This window comes from Ascaphus truei, chromosome 6 (genome assembly GCF_040206685.1).
Source record: "Ascaphus truei isolate aAscTru1 chromosome 6, aAscTru1.hap1, whole genome shotgun sequence".
Taxonomy (NCBI): domain Eukaryota; kingdom Metazoa; phylum Chordata; class Amphibia; order Anura; family Ascaphidae; genus Ascaphus; species Ascaphus truei.
Window position 1 is genome coordinate 77201513 of NC_134488.1, and position 15307 is coordinate 77216819.

Consider the following 15307-nt stretch of genomic DNA (forward strand, 5'->3'; position numbering starts at 1 on the left):
ACACTTCCCGTAACTGCTCCAAAAACAAATTGCTTACTGACACAAGCAGATCTCCATTAATGCAATGGTCCATGGTATTTGAGATGGGCAAATTTTTAGGGCAACTTTGGATCTGGAGCGGATCAGCCGGTTCCTTTGGTCCGGATTTCCGCAGATCAATCTCAAAATGATTGATTCGCGTTTTGCTATATTTTTATTATTATTACCGATACACTCCGCAGCTTCCACAACCTATCAACGGATTTGTGGAATCTAATCCATTGATTCCGCAATCCGTTGACGGATTATTACAAATCTGCCAATGGATTGCTTAATCCCTGGAATGGACTCTACAAATCTTTCCGCGGGTTGTATCCAGTGGCGTTTTTTGATGAATCTACGCAGATTCAAACCAACCAAATCTGTTGGTGGATGTTACACCATGAAACGAATTTTCGGGGTAACATCAGCGAAAATACGGGAAACAGATATGGGAGGATTTGCCTATCTCTACATGGTACACTGATGTAATAAACGCAATCTAAAAATGGCGCTCTTAGCATTAACTTAACATAAAGCCCATTTGCAATTCTTGATACAGATGTATCAGACATTATTTCTCACGCTGGTGCGTTGCAGTGAGACATACACAACGTGCCAGTAAAAGAAGCGGCCATGGTTTTGAATTAGCCACGCTAAATGTGCATGCGCATTAAATGGGTCAGGACTAATGCACCAGTGAGTGCAACATCTGTACATATTTTCCTACTTTGTCACTGACATGCACAATTCAATCAGTTCTAATAATGTCCATGTTAGATCTGTACTGTATTTAATGACTTCCATTCTACAGAAACTTTAAAGTAACTGATAAAGAATCTGTATTAGTTATTTGTGATGTTTTTTAATTCACATCAAGGAAACATTATTGTGTTTTACTTCTGAATAATGTACAGTATGTGTTAAATTAAATCATAATTTATAGTTGCTTTGGAGACATTTCTTTTTTATGCTGCCAACTGCTTTTGTTATCTTTCCTAACATCTATGCAGATTTATATTGGATGACAAAGATATGGAATTCTTCACTTAAAAGAGTTTTATTTCCATGATAGGGAGATTATTGGGGAATGAGTTTGAAGTTGTGTTTCATGTGTTGATGAGAAAATTACTTGGCAAAGCAACATGATATTCTAAAAGGTTATACGATGTTGACAAATGACAGCGCAAATGGAAACATCTAGGAACAATTACTTATATCTATGTAATTTGCTAGGATTTCATAATGCCTTTCCAAATACTAATTCTCTGGTACAGATTCATTGACTTAAATGGAAGTCAATGCGCATTTGGGTGCATTGCTTGATGCAAAACTTTATCTGATGCCTTATTTACCTGTCAATCCTCTCAGAGATTAATGGATAATATGCTGAAAAATAAGTGTGAGGCTTCTGGTTTATAACTCTAAAGAGCATTTATTTTATATGTTAGGGAGACTACTTGCAATTTTTGCACATTTTACTCACAATACTTAGTATATACATAGAATGTTAATAATTTCACAACAATAATTTAGGTTACGATACCTGAAGCAATAATAGCAAACGATAGATATGCTATTGCTTCCTTGACGTAGGTATCCCCTTGCTTGTTTTGTAAAATAGCCACAGCCTTGGAATGACAGTTATTTTGCATTAATGTCCGGTCTTCTTCTTTAAAGACATCCATGATGGGGAGAAGGCAGGATGTATCCCCTATGTGTATCACTTTTTTTAGCAGCTGAACAAAACAAAAAACAGAAAGAAGAAACTAGTCTTTAATTTTACCTGTCATATTATAATAAAGTGATATTAGGAAATATTTTACTATCTCTACAATAATATTCTTTGGGAAGTGTATTTTCGTCTCACTGGGAGGAAAGGCCCTACTCACATGGGCATGCAAGTTAGCTGAGAGAAATTTCCTAAATTGTTCAACCACCTACACATCTCCTTGTGGCATTAAAAAACTACTTTCTACTATGTATTTTAAGGATCAACATTTGTAAGATGCGGTTTTATTTGATTATTTGAGGGTTGGCATATTTAAAATGTCATTATGGCTTCATTTGCATGTGCAGTGTGTTATCTATTTTAGTTTAAAACATAAATACTTCTTTAAACAGCAAAATCATGTATGCAGAAATGACAACAGTGATACGTGCATTGGATGAGAGAGCTATTTATCTTTTGCTATCTGACCATGTTTAGAAGTTTTAATTAAGTAGTGTTGAAGTCTAAAGTGCAATCGGAGTGCAGAAAAATGTTGGCAACTTTGGATGTGGTTTTTTTTGTTCATGTTTTTTCTCTCCACAGGACATACATCTTGACCGTTTCTGATGACATTTTGAAGGTACCTTTCTGCCATCCTAACTTAGATGTGCCAGAACTTTCAACCAAATCGGTGCAGTCCCCATCCTTAAATACATGTTTTTAATGGCACATCTCATCACCCGGATTCTTGATACAATACTTTCAATGTATTATTTTGCAACTTGTACAACATTTTCAGTCAATTTCCTTGAACCATTTCAGAGAAATTAAATTAAAAAAATGAAAATAAATTGGTAACCACGTTAACAAACATAAACTGTACAATCTGTAGATTTAGTTTGACATCTAGGTGGCATTGATAATTATTCACTGCACAATAGGTTTTTGATTGGTTTTCCACGGTGTCAGTATAAGGCTACGCATATACAGCTGGTGACGGCGAAACGACCGATGAGTTGTATTTTGAAGTTTGGGCGACATCGCTGGATGACGTCATAAAAGGGGAGGGCAGAGGCATGGAGAAGCTCCCGATTGGCCGCAAGGGAAGACCGTCGCCGAAAATAATCAAATATCAGTGACTACCAGATTTCAGGTTGCCCTGTTGCTCCGTTGCTTTGTCGCCGTTGCGTGCACTATAAGCGCAGCCTAACTGTTCATACATCACGGCCTTCTTGAGAATAATACGTTTTGTGTGCTGTTTTTTGTTTTTTAACTTTTGGACAGTTTGTTTTGCGAATGAGATTGTTACATGGAAGAGTTTAGCAGTTTGTGATGAAAAGAAATATATTTATTATAAATCGCAATAATGTAGGAGTTCTTTCAGTATACAATATTTATATTTTTGTTTGACTTCAAGACAGTGCTTGATCATTGTGACAGACAATAGCAGCCTTTTCTAGAAAATTTTGTTGAAGGTGCCTCGACTATCAGGGGAAACTAGGTTTATTAATAGGATCGTATAATACCACACAATAGTATGAGGATTAAATTGCCCAGAAATTATCGTTTTTAACTAAAGTTTGAGAATACTAAGACAATTTGATGACAAAATTTACAAATTGATGGCGTTTCAAATGTTGTTCTGCCCATGTTTCATTCATTTCAATCTTTGTCCTATTAGGTTTAATCGCTCATCCCACAACACCGTATACATTATAGCATTTTCCTAGTAGTTAGCGCTAGTGCACATAGGATATGAGAGATACTGTAGCCGTCCTTCACTGTTTGATATCAGGAGCACAACTTCAAAGGAAACATGTTCCATTCTTAATCCAGCATAGCATAATTATATCAACAGATATCCAGGATTGTTGGTATCCAAAATCACCTATTCCCGTTTCTACTAATATTAGCAGCCATTATCAGAATCTACCATAAATTGAGCAGTACTTTGCAAAACAAATATATCTGGTGTGTTGCTTCAATAAAAAGAGAGTACACAAATATAAAAAACTAAAAAAATATTTATTTGACATGGACTGAACATGGACCAGGGAATCAAAGTAGAAAGAATCTGTGCTTCATGTTAGTAGCAGTCAAAAAAATTAAAAGGGCACATACTGTAACATTGAAGTGCTTAATTTATGCAGGAAAAATGGTAGCCATCTTGATTTTGGAGGCGGATATCTTCGGATTGCAACAAGTAAAAGAAAACTATAAAACAATTTCAAGGAGCTCTGTTTAATGGCTAACTTAACAAACTGCACATTTACGCCATATAAAATAAATAAAATTTTCTTTTCATTGAGTAGATTTTAGCAGTGCACTGTGTGCATATTTTGTAATGCACTGCTACCCTACAATTGTGGAGTGCAATCTAATTCACTCTTTCTGGGGAAACATTTTCATTTAGTGAGACTAGTTGACTGATGGAATAATTTAGCTGTACTTTAAATTATTTACATGTGGAACATTGCCCAATGGTAATTTATCTGAGACAAGAAACTCGGTTCACATAGCCTTAAAAAGTGAGAGCTTTGTTTAAGGTTAGACTGAGTGACAGATGCAAACATTTAACCAACAAGATTACAGTATGTGGTGAGTATCAGCATCATAATCAAACGCCATACCTTCTTCCATGTATATGAATAATTTAATTGGTTTCCAGGACACATTTTAAATGAAGGTTCCCTGAAAACTATGAAAATTATTACACATAGGGGCCAATTTACAAGCCGATCGGCTTTACATTGTTTTATCGCGCTATAAAACATGTGGGTCAAAATGGTATTCACTAAGAAAAAACAGCATTTTTTTAAAAAGTTCGGTAAAAAAATGCAGCATTGAATAACTTGTTTTTTTCTAAGTGTTATCGTGCTATAAGTCCTATCGATTGGCAACTGTTTGTTTAAACTGCAGTCTGGAAGAGCTACATGGAGATTCTGCGTCTCCCTGCACAACTCTTACAGGTGATCATGCAGTTTGAATATTAATTTTAATACGAGTCTGCGGGAGCAAAGGGTCTCCTGAGCTGAACCGCATTGATTTCAGCCTCGGGGACCCCCTACTTCCCGAGATACAAACCCCAGTATGGAGTGCCGGTATCCCCACCATGTTTATATCCTCTGCGTCACGTTACCGGGGGATTGAAATACTGCAGGAGATGCCGGCACCTCGGGAAGTAGGGGCTCCCCGAGGCTGAAATCAATACGGTTCAGCTCAGGAGACCCCCTGCTTCCGCTCACTAGTATTAAATAAATAAATAAAATCATCACCTTAGCAGCTAGCCATGAAGGTAATGAAGCTGCTTTAATGTGAATTTTACTAATAGTGTATGGGAGAAGGGGGTCTCCTGAGCTGAACTACATTAATTTCAACCTCTGGGACCCTCTGCTTCCCGAGTTATAGGCATGGGGTGCCGGTATCTCTTATGCATTTTAATCTCCTGGTCACGTGACACGGGAGATTGAAACCTTGCGGGGATACTGGCATCCCCGCTGGTACCCCCAACTTAACTGATGTCCCATGGGACTAAGCGAGGCAGTGATCAGGGGATTTTACCGTTTTTATTGGTGGGGTGCATGGAGCTTCCCTAGCCTGTGTGCACCCGCATTAATGTCACGCGAGCACCCGGTGACTGTTTTTTTAAAATTCTTGTTTATTTTTGGTGATAGTTTTTTTTTATTGTTGCTTATTTTTGTTGCTTATTTTGATTTTACTGTGTCTTTTTTGTGCTTGGTTTGAGTTAAATGTTGTGTCTTTTGGTGCTTGTTTTTTTTTAGCTTGCCCATTTATTGCTATAGAGGCAAAGCATGGCCATACTATATGGGCATGGTTTAGCACTGTGCCAATTAATAAATAGCAGGGGTGGAGGGTGGGGGTAGTTGCTCCATGGAGGGTGTTTAGGCCTCCCGGGTGGGTAGTGGGGGAGGTGGGTCAACCCCGTAATTAATAGCGGTTACTATCCGCTAAGGTGATTTAAGGGTTAAGTGGCCATTATTATTTTTTTATTATTGTAATGTTCCTGCCAACGGAGGACAAGGACGGTGAGGAGGATGAGGACGGCCTTCATCCTGGCAGGGGTAAGTGCAACTTTTATTTACTTTATGCTGACTGGTTTTATTTTAAATGAGCAAATGATAATAGTAATTTTGCCCATTACTCTACAGTATATGGAGGGGGTTGTATTTATGTTTTGCACTGTAATTTTTTATTTTTTTAATGGGGAAAAGCGCTATTAGCCATCTTTGCCTAATAGCACTGTGACGTTAGGGGGTAGCTGGGCTTTATTAATAAAGGTCATGCGCCGCTGGCTGCCTCTAGAAACCATATGTCCCGGGCTGAAGTGTCAGCTCTTGGGTCTAGTTGTGCATCCTAATGTATTCTCCTGTATTTCTGTTTCCATTTTACGGTCCCTTGCAGAAATGTAAGCTAGGGATGCCAGGTATAGTTAGTATCCCTGTTAGGAAATAGCTGCAAGACACGGACTTTGGGAGCAGGAGATTAAGGGTAGATATTCGGGAGCAACTAAGGTTAAAACGTGTATAAGTGCTGCTGACTGGGGTAGCCGGTAATACTGTTATGTTACCCGCAAATAGTGTAGAATTTGCGAGTACCCGTCTGTACATAAGGACGGGGTGGGCTTTGGAAGTCCCATGTAAAGTATAGCAAAAACCTGACTTGTTTGTGGGCTTTACCTGTTCCCTTTGTCCCAGAAACATGAAACGTCAGGCGTGTAAGTTTTAGGTGGGATATTTGGGTCAAAATGTATTCCTTTTGTTTGCAGGCGTTCGGGGAACAAGGTTACCGGAGGTCCAGTAATTCTCCCCGAAGTCCAGGCATGATTTGCGGGTACGCAAGGTGAATTACACTGGGGCTGTCCAGTGTCCCCCACTGTGTCCCCCAATCCTGGTTTTCGAGCCCAGGTATCCCAGACCCATTTCCCTCACAGGTATAAAGTTCCTCAAGGTCTATACTTTAGTAAAGTATGTGTTATAATGTTTTATACTGTATGTATAAATGTCTATGCAGTCAACCTGGGCATTTATATACTGTAGGTGCCAGGATGTCTGCATAGACATTGAAGTTCAAAAGAGGAACCATGTTCAGAGGTGAGAGAACCATTTGGTTGGGCGGGGGAAGGGCAGAGGAACAGGTCCAGAAGTAATACTCCTTGCAGGTGAGACTCTTTGTTCTCTATGACACTGTGGAGCCTGCCCAGCGGGTGGCAGTGAGTTTGCTTGGGGGGAGATGATGCTCTTGGGTGCGTTTCTCATTGGCCAATTCATATTTCCCGCCCACCTGTTTTTTCAAGCCAGCTTGGCACGCCCCTTCCTCTGATGAAATCAGAAGCCAGACGAGTCCTGTGCTGATTGGCTGATGGGAAAAGTTCCCAGGCTCTGACTGGCCACTAGTCCCTCTTCCATGTCAGACATAGGACACAGAAGTCTACTGTATGTAAGGGGATGCCCCAATCAGAGCTCTCTCTCTCTGTCTTCCAGACTTACAGGTAACCTTGGAACTTGGACCAGTGACGCGCCGGCAGGTTTTCCCAGGTTTTGCTCGAAATAGCAAAGCACTAGGCGTTGAGGTGCCAGGGATGCCTAGCCGAGGAATAATGTTACTTGTTCCTGGTTTATTCCACTGACATGGAGCGCCCTGCACCTAGTTGAGGCTAGTTTTCAACTCCAGTAAGTGTGTATTCTGTCTGTATTTTGTATTTCATTGTGTGTATGTGGATTTACCCGAAAAAAACTCATTTTATTCCACCATCTTGTTTCGCCTAGAGAATGACCCCAGAAAAATATAAATGTGTTAAAAGTCCTGGTCTCCTCTGACAAGCACTTTTACCCATTCCTGCTGTGGTGAGGTGGTGAAGGGGTGGGTGAAGGTGGTACTTACCCCACGGTGGTGTTTAGGCCTTGTGGGAGGGTAGAGTGAGGGGTTAACCCCTTCATTACCTAAGTAAAATAAAGCTAAGGTAATAAAGGGGTTAACTTCTACTGCCACACACCCGCAAGGCCTAAACACCCACCTTGGGGCAACTACAAGCTTCACCTACCCCTTGTACCAACAACTATGCAGTGCCTGCTATTTAACCCTTTCATTACCTTAGCGGTTGGCCACTAAGGTAATGAAACTGGCTGCATTTTTTTTTTATTGCACAGAATTGATGCTGGAGACCTGTGGGGACAACGAGGGGTCTGGTGTAAGAAAGCCTTGAAGCAAGCACAGATTCTATCCACCGAATTTACAAGCCTGCTATCTTATAAGTAGGCTTTTTTCTGGGAAAGGGGATTTAAACATCTTTGTGGTACTGTGCAATGGCTGTGTGTTCTCTTCATTCTCTTTAGGAATATCAGGGCAACACTGTTATTCGTTGTGGGACTGTGATCCATTGTGAAAGACTGATACACAAATCATTGGACTTTATCAATTGGTATTTTATTCCATTTCCTACTAGCGCCGGGGATTGCAATTTATTTTTCATACAGTATATTAACCTTTGCTTCTTGCAGACGCACTTACCAAAATGCCCTCCTACTGTTTCTGTACGTTCTTCCTACCAACAAAATTAGATTGTAAGCTCTTCGGAGCAGGGACTCCCCTTCCTAAATGTTACTTTTATGTCTGAAGCATTTCTACCCTCTGTGTTATTTATATCATTTATTATTTATGATTGTCACGTATTACTGCTGTTAAGCGCTATGCACATTTATGGCGCTGTATAAATAAAGACATACGTACATACATACATACATACATTGTGTGGATTGTATTGATGCACATATTAAAGGGAAAACATGCAAACTTGGACTGCTGCTTTAAGTTCTGCAATTAAAACCGCTTTCTCCCATCTCTAAAACATCACACAGTATTTCAATTGCAGATATTGTAACACACAAATGTGTTTACTGAGCATTTCACTTTTTAGCTCCCATAATTGTCAATTGGAGAGATTGTTGTTGTAAGGCAATTGTGGAAGATATAATAAGACAATGTTAGTGGCAAGACAAGGTATGCAATGAACATTCACATAATGGAAGAACTACAGTACAAAACTAGAACTGAACATTACATGAAATTAACACAGCCATGACATGACTAGAAAATGTCTAACAGCTATAATTACACAGGGCTGGAACGTATAGTGGTCTCTGTAGAGATTTAGCAGAAAGGAAAAGGATCTCAGCAGATGGGTTTTGTGTTTAATGAGGTGAAAAAAATACAGGTTGGAACTGTATGATCATAGTTTTTTTGTGTGATTATCAAACAGCATTATTTATGGGACATAATGAATTTCAGAAACAAATCAAATGTATGCAGCCTAAAACCTGTCTGGCATTGAAAATATAATTATCGTCAGAAATGTGAATATAATTTAACTCCAAAGTAAACAATTAGAATTCTAAGTTCTATGGTGCCACCTGCTCTACAGTATGTCGGCAGAAACAATGTCCACTAATTTACTAAAAAGGTTTCCATTAGGTTCGCTTTTGCTCTAATTATGTTGGTTAACAGTGAGGTGTTGTGAAATTATGGAGCAAGGTGATGAAAAACTGTAAGTAATTAATGTATAATCAATTTTTTACCTTTTTGCTGTAATTTTCAAGTTTTTGTGCAGCACGCTGTGCTACTGAACGTTTTATTAAAAATATATATAAATACATATTTTTACCTTATTTTAATCTGGGGTTTCTCTGGAACTGAATTGCAGTACACCAAACTACAAGCAATAATAGCAACAATAGCAACACTATTTTTTCTGCTATCTAGGGCATCCTTTAGAGCTCAGAGTGCTGCAGTTCAACCTTTATTAAATAGTGTAACAAAAATGTTACCTGGGGGAATTGCTGTTTAAAATGCTAGATTTGACTTTGTGTTGATACTGTATTTGAAATAGCATTTACTGTATGTATTTAAAAAATGAGTATTGAAGGGACAGACTAACAGATGGTCTACATACTGTATGTTCATGCCGTATCTTTACTAAAGTGCAATATTAATTTTTGCTTATTAACTGCCATTTAAGTGACCTCACGGGCCACTAAATTGTGCCATTTTTCCAGTTGGAAATACAGTACTGTAGTGTTAGTTTACCTGTTTGTATGCCCTTTCTAAGCCCGATAGTGCCATCTGCTGGTTACATTTAAGCCATTCATTTTGTGCTTGTACTGTACATAATATTATTTTGTTAGGAAGTGTAACCCGGGCCTCCTGTTCACAGTTACTAATATTGGAGGTTTCAGAGGTTTGGAATGTGCTGGTGTCATGAGACTTCAAATTGAACATCATCACAGCCTGCAGGGTAGTACTGTAAGGTCATACACAATTGCTTCCTTTGAGAAAAACAGGCCACTCTGACATAATAGTCTGTTGGGACATTTTAGCTACTTTTCTTCTGTAATAATTCATGAACTCTTTTTGTATATTGTTAGGTTTAATAAATTAATTTTGTTAACATTACCTGGTTGCCATCATAAATAAACCCCTTCTTGAACTGCAGCAGGGCGAGCCTGGCAAGAACAGGAGATCTCTGAGAACTGCTATTGAGAGCCAGAGACAGCATCTTGTGAGCTTCCTCCAATCTATCCATCTGATACAGGGCATCTGTGCATAGTATCCGGGACACATCATCAGAAGAGTCAAGCATCATCAGGAAAGTGGCCAGCTGGTGAACACCTGAAACATCCCTATAGAATAAATAAAATGATGATTATATTACTAGAATCTATAAATGTACTGCTTTCTGTAGTATTTTTTAGATTTGAATGCAAGATGTTCAAGGTGAACTTGTTAGTGAGGAGGTTAGTATGCTAGTATTTACTGTAACTGGTTATGCAATTAACATTTACCATAAATGGTTTTAAATTTTTCCCCTCTAAACCTCAATTTACCTTCAGTTTTTCCTCTTACAGGTACATTGTGATTACCCTGTTGTTTAGTAGTTTTGTTAGTTTGCATACAGTATCTAAAAGAAGCACTCTGTGCTACTCGCTTGTATATATGATATGTAGAGGTATCTGTACCATGTTAGCCGAGCTTAATAATCAAAAACAAATATAGACGATACCGTTCTCTGGCTAGCGAAATGCTTTTATTTGTGTGATCTTTCGAGATACACTGATCTCTTCTTCCGGCGATGTTACAATGGCTAAAGCAAGAGAGGTTCTTACTTACAAACAGTGCATCCTGGAATGTTATCTGTGACTGAAACTTATCCCTCCCCCTGTGCAGTATGCGATTTAGATGCCTTCCACCCAGCCACAAATATTTTCAGCCAGTTTGCCAGATCCAGCGATACTAGGGCGCCCAGGGTTACCCTCTTTGTGAATTTTAGCGAGCATGTAGAATGTGCTTGGTTTTGGGTTAACTGGTATCAGGTCCAGAATTTGTTCTTGTGTGGATCGGAAGTGTTTTAATGATCCTGTTGAGTTCTCTCATGTATTGTTTTGTTGGATCCTCATGCAGGTTGGTGTAATACCTTGCATCAGAGAGTTGTCTGTGTGCTTCCCGCAGTTAGTCTGTGGTGTTCATTATGACCACTGCTCCTCCCTTGTCTGCAGGTTTGATTGTTATGTTGTGGTTGGCCTTTAGAGATTCTATGGCTCTCGATCAGTGTCAGATTAAACCTGCGCAATGCTCCACACAGCGACACAATAGAAATACCACACAGGAATCTGGAGTAAAAAAATCAGAGGACGGTTCACCTGTTCCTCCAGCAATGTTGTGTACCTCATCATGTGTATGAAATGCCCAGGGGGCTGCTACTACATAGGTGAGACAGGACAGGGGCTAAACAAGAGAATGAATCTGTATCACCACAGCATCACACGTGGAACAAGAGACAGTCCTGTCGGCGAACATTTCTCTGACTCTGGCCATAAGATGAACGATCTGAATGTGGCCATACTCCAAGGTAATCTTAGAACACAGAAAGAGAGACGGTTGCATGAATACAAATTTATGCAACTGTTCGGGACACTTAGTGGTGGCCTAAACCGAGACCGCAGTTTCATGAGTCACTACCCTGACACAAAAGAACTCTCTTCCCATGAGTGCTAAAGGCCATGTCTATACATACTGCACTATATGAATGCACACACAGCTGTCTCTTACACAAACATATGTACAATGTAATTATATCCCTATATACCAATAGGGACCACATAGTATCTACACACATTAATAGTAATGCAATACCCTCTTACATTTCTGCACCTACCAACACCATTGGTACACACTCCCACACACACCTTTTGTAAAGCGTTGTATACACTGTGGGAACTTTATACATTTATATTTACACACAAACACACACTCTTACATCACTAACATTCAGGGACCATTTAACACCTTGTCATACATCGCATACTGCCCAGGGGGGAGGGATAGGTTTCAGTCACAGATAACATTCCAGGATGCACTGTTTTTAAGTAAAACCCTTTCTTGCTTTATCCATTGTAACACTGCCAGAAGAAGAGATCAGTGTATCTCGAAAGCTCGCACAAATAAAATCCTTTCGTTAGCCACAGAACGGTATTGTCTATTAATTTTTTATTTTATATATATATATATATATATAAAACAAACAAATTGGAGTAGCGCCTTAGGAAGCTTGATAAGGATAAATCAGCTGTGTAAATCAGATAGAGTTAACAAGGCTATTGACCAAAGAATCCCCAAAAGGGCGAATTTGTGATAAAAACAACTGAAATCTATAGCAAAAATAAAAAATATGAAACATTAAAAATAAAATAAAAACCAGATGTCAGATGAAATTTCAAAAAATGTACTTAGTCCACTGGAGTTTTGCTGCCCGTATATAAGGAAAACCAAATCCCAAGGATATCTGCAGAAAACAAGAAGAAAAAACAGGCGCACTCCTAGTGTGATAAAGTATAAAACAGTATTTATGGGATTTTAAAATATAAAAAGCGCACTCACAAACAGAGTAAAAATAATAGCATTTATGAGATATACTCAATCGCTTTGAAGCTGTGAAGGGAATGTATCAGCCTGTCCCGTTGGTGCCACCTCTGGTGTATCCGTTGGTTCAGCAAGTTGCACTGGAGCCACTGCAGCCAGATGATGTAATAATTAGCAACACGGTCACAAACTCCCTTCAGATACACCTTCCACAGCTCTCACTGCTCACCAGCAGGCAACTGCAAAACCGGAAGCGACAGCAGTCCAGAGCAAAATAGCAACAGCTCCAAGGTACTCTCTCCATTCGTGCAGTAATGATCCCCTGACGAAGTCAATAGTGACGAAACGCGTAGGGCGTTTCCCAAAGAGGCGAGTTTGTGGCTGATATTACTGCATGAACGGAGAGAGTACCTTGGAGCTGTTGCTAGTTTGCTTGGGACTGCTGTTGCTTCCGGTTTTGCAGTTGCCTGCTGGTGAGCAGTGAGAGCTGTGGGAGATGTATCTGGAGGGAGTTTCTCACCGTGTTGCTGATTATTACATCATCTGGCTACGGTGGCTCCAGTGCACCTTGCTGAATCAACGGATACACCAGAGGTGGCACCAACGGGACAGGCTGATACATTCCCTTCACAGCTTCAAGGCGATTGAGTATATCTCATAAATGCTATTATTTTTATTCTGTTTGTGAGTGCGCTTTTTATATTTTAAAATCCCATAAATACTGTTTTATACTTTATCACACTAGGAGTGCGCTTGTTTTTTCTTCTTGTTTTCTGTATATATATATATATATATATATATATATATTTATATATATATATATATATATACTGCTGCGGCAGACTTTATTCTAACAAATCACCGGTTTGTCCATGGCTTGTTCCTGGAATGCGACGCTGTTCACCCGGAGCATGCCGCGTTCCTTTTGCGTTCCCAGCCACGGGTCATGCCCGGCTGACGCGCGGTTGATGTGTTAATTGATAATGGTTCAGGATTTAATAGGCTGCAATGCTTCGCGTGTCCGCCAGATGGCATAAATTCATGAATTGTAATGCAGTATATATATATATATATATATATATATATATATATATATATATATAAATTAACTGTATAACAACAACACCTATAACCCCTAACATACTGTACACATACAGTACTGTATATGCACATCAATATACACTATATACTATAGGCCGGCGGGGGCGAGATGTGTTTGCAGCAGAGAGAGATCCGCTGCTCTCTCTGCGCAAACATCGGCACATTAAAAATTATTTAAAATACATTTTTATTCATAGTGTAGATGTGCAGGGGGTCTCTGGAGCTGAACCGCATTGGTTTCAGGTCCGGGGACCCCCTGCTTCCCGAGATACAGGCCCCTTTATGGGGTGCCGGTATCCCTCTGCATTTAAAGGTCCCGATCACGTGACCGCGGAATGTAAACAAAGCAGAGGGATACCGGCACCCCCTAAAGGGGCCTGTATCTCGGGAAGCATGGGGTCCCCGTACCTAAAACCAAAGTGGTTCCGCTCCGGAGACCCTCTGCACATCTACAGTATGAATAAAACACCCATATCAATAAACACTCGTTCCTTACCTTTGGGGCTATGTGCTATGGTAACGAAGCAGCATGAATGTATTTTTAATAATATTGTACAGTGAGCAGGCGGTTTCCTGAGCCACAAATCAAAGCTCAAGGGACCCCCTGCTCCTGCACAATATTATTAAAATACAGAAATGCTGCTTCATTACCATAGCTGATAGCCACTAAGGCAATGAAGGGTTAAGGCAGAATAGCATGTTTATTGAGGACATTTGCCCCCAATAAACAACATACAGTACACCCCCTGTGTATTTAAAATACATAAACAACAATAAATACATTAAAAACATATTTTTAATGTGTCTGTTAAACCTCCCTGCCTTGACTGTAATCTGTGTAAGGCCCCCTCCCCCTAATGTGTCTGTTAAATCTCCCTGCCTGTGTTTCTGTGAGTGCAGTGTATGTAAACGTGGGGAGGGGGAGGGGGATCCCGATGTCCATACACTATAATGCAGCGCCTCACTGCCAATGGCCCATCCCGGAGGCCTAAACACCCTCACCCATTACCCACAAGGGAGGCCTACCCACATACCGTTGCCCTCCCTCCACCTCCCCATCCTGCCCATGGCCCCACCGTTGCTGCAAAACAGAGACAAAAATTAAAACATCCAAAGTAATGTCCCCTAACCCCTTAATCACCATAGCAGTTATTAACCGATACAGTCATTAAGGGGTTAACCCACCCTCACCCACCACTCGGGATGCCTACATACCCTCCCACACTAAAACCCCACGCCGTGAGGCCTAACCACCCTCACCCACTACCCACAAGGGAGGCCTACCCACATACCTCCCCACCTCCAGTACCCACAATAAAAACAATACAGTGACCCACAATAAGCATCATTATATTTATTAAATATATTACCCACCCCCTGTGTCCCCCCATATATACAAGATTTATCCTTTTACACACAGGGTTCATAACGCAGCCCCACGCGAGTCCCCAGTGTGCTGGTGGGGCATCTGACAGACCTACAGGGTACCAGCAGCCCTTTTCAAACAGGTTCTGGAGGCCTGCTGAAGGGTCCCACCAGCACCATGGC

The 15307-nt window shown here is 40.2% G+C and overlaps 1 protein-coding gene across 1 annotated transcript in view; it reads right to left on the minus strand.

Moving 5' to 3' along the window:
• Positions 1 to 15307, minus strand: part of TTC34 (tetratricopeptide repeat domain 34) — a 129852-nt gene that overhangs the window by 76597 nt on the left and 37948 nt on the right. Inside the window, exons 3-4 of the mRNA XM_075604888.1 lie at positions 10197 to 10422; positions 1565 to 1757 (exon numbers count right to left, since the gene is read on the minus strand). Of these exons, the coding sequence (XP_075461003.1) occupies positions 1565 to 1757; positions 10197 to 10422 (419 nt within the window). The remainder of the gene's footprint in view (positions 1 to 1564; positions 1758 to 10196; positions 10423 to 15307) is intronic.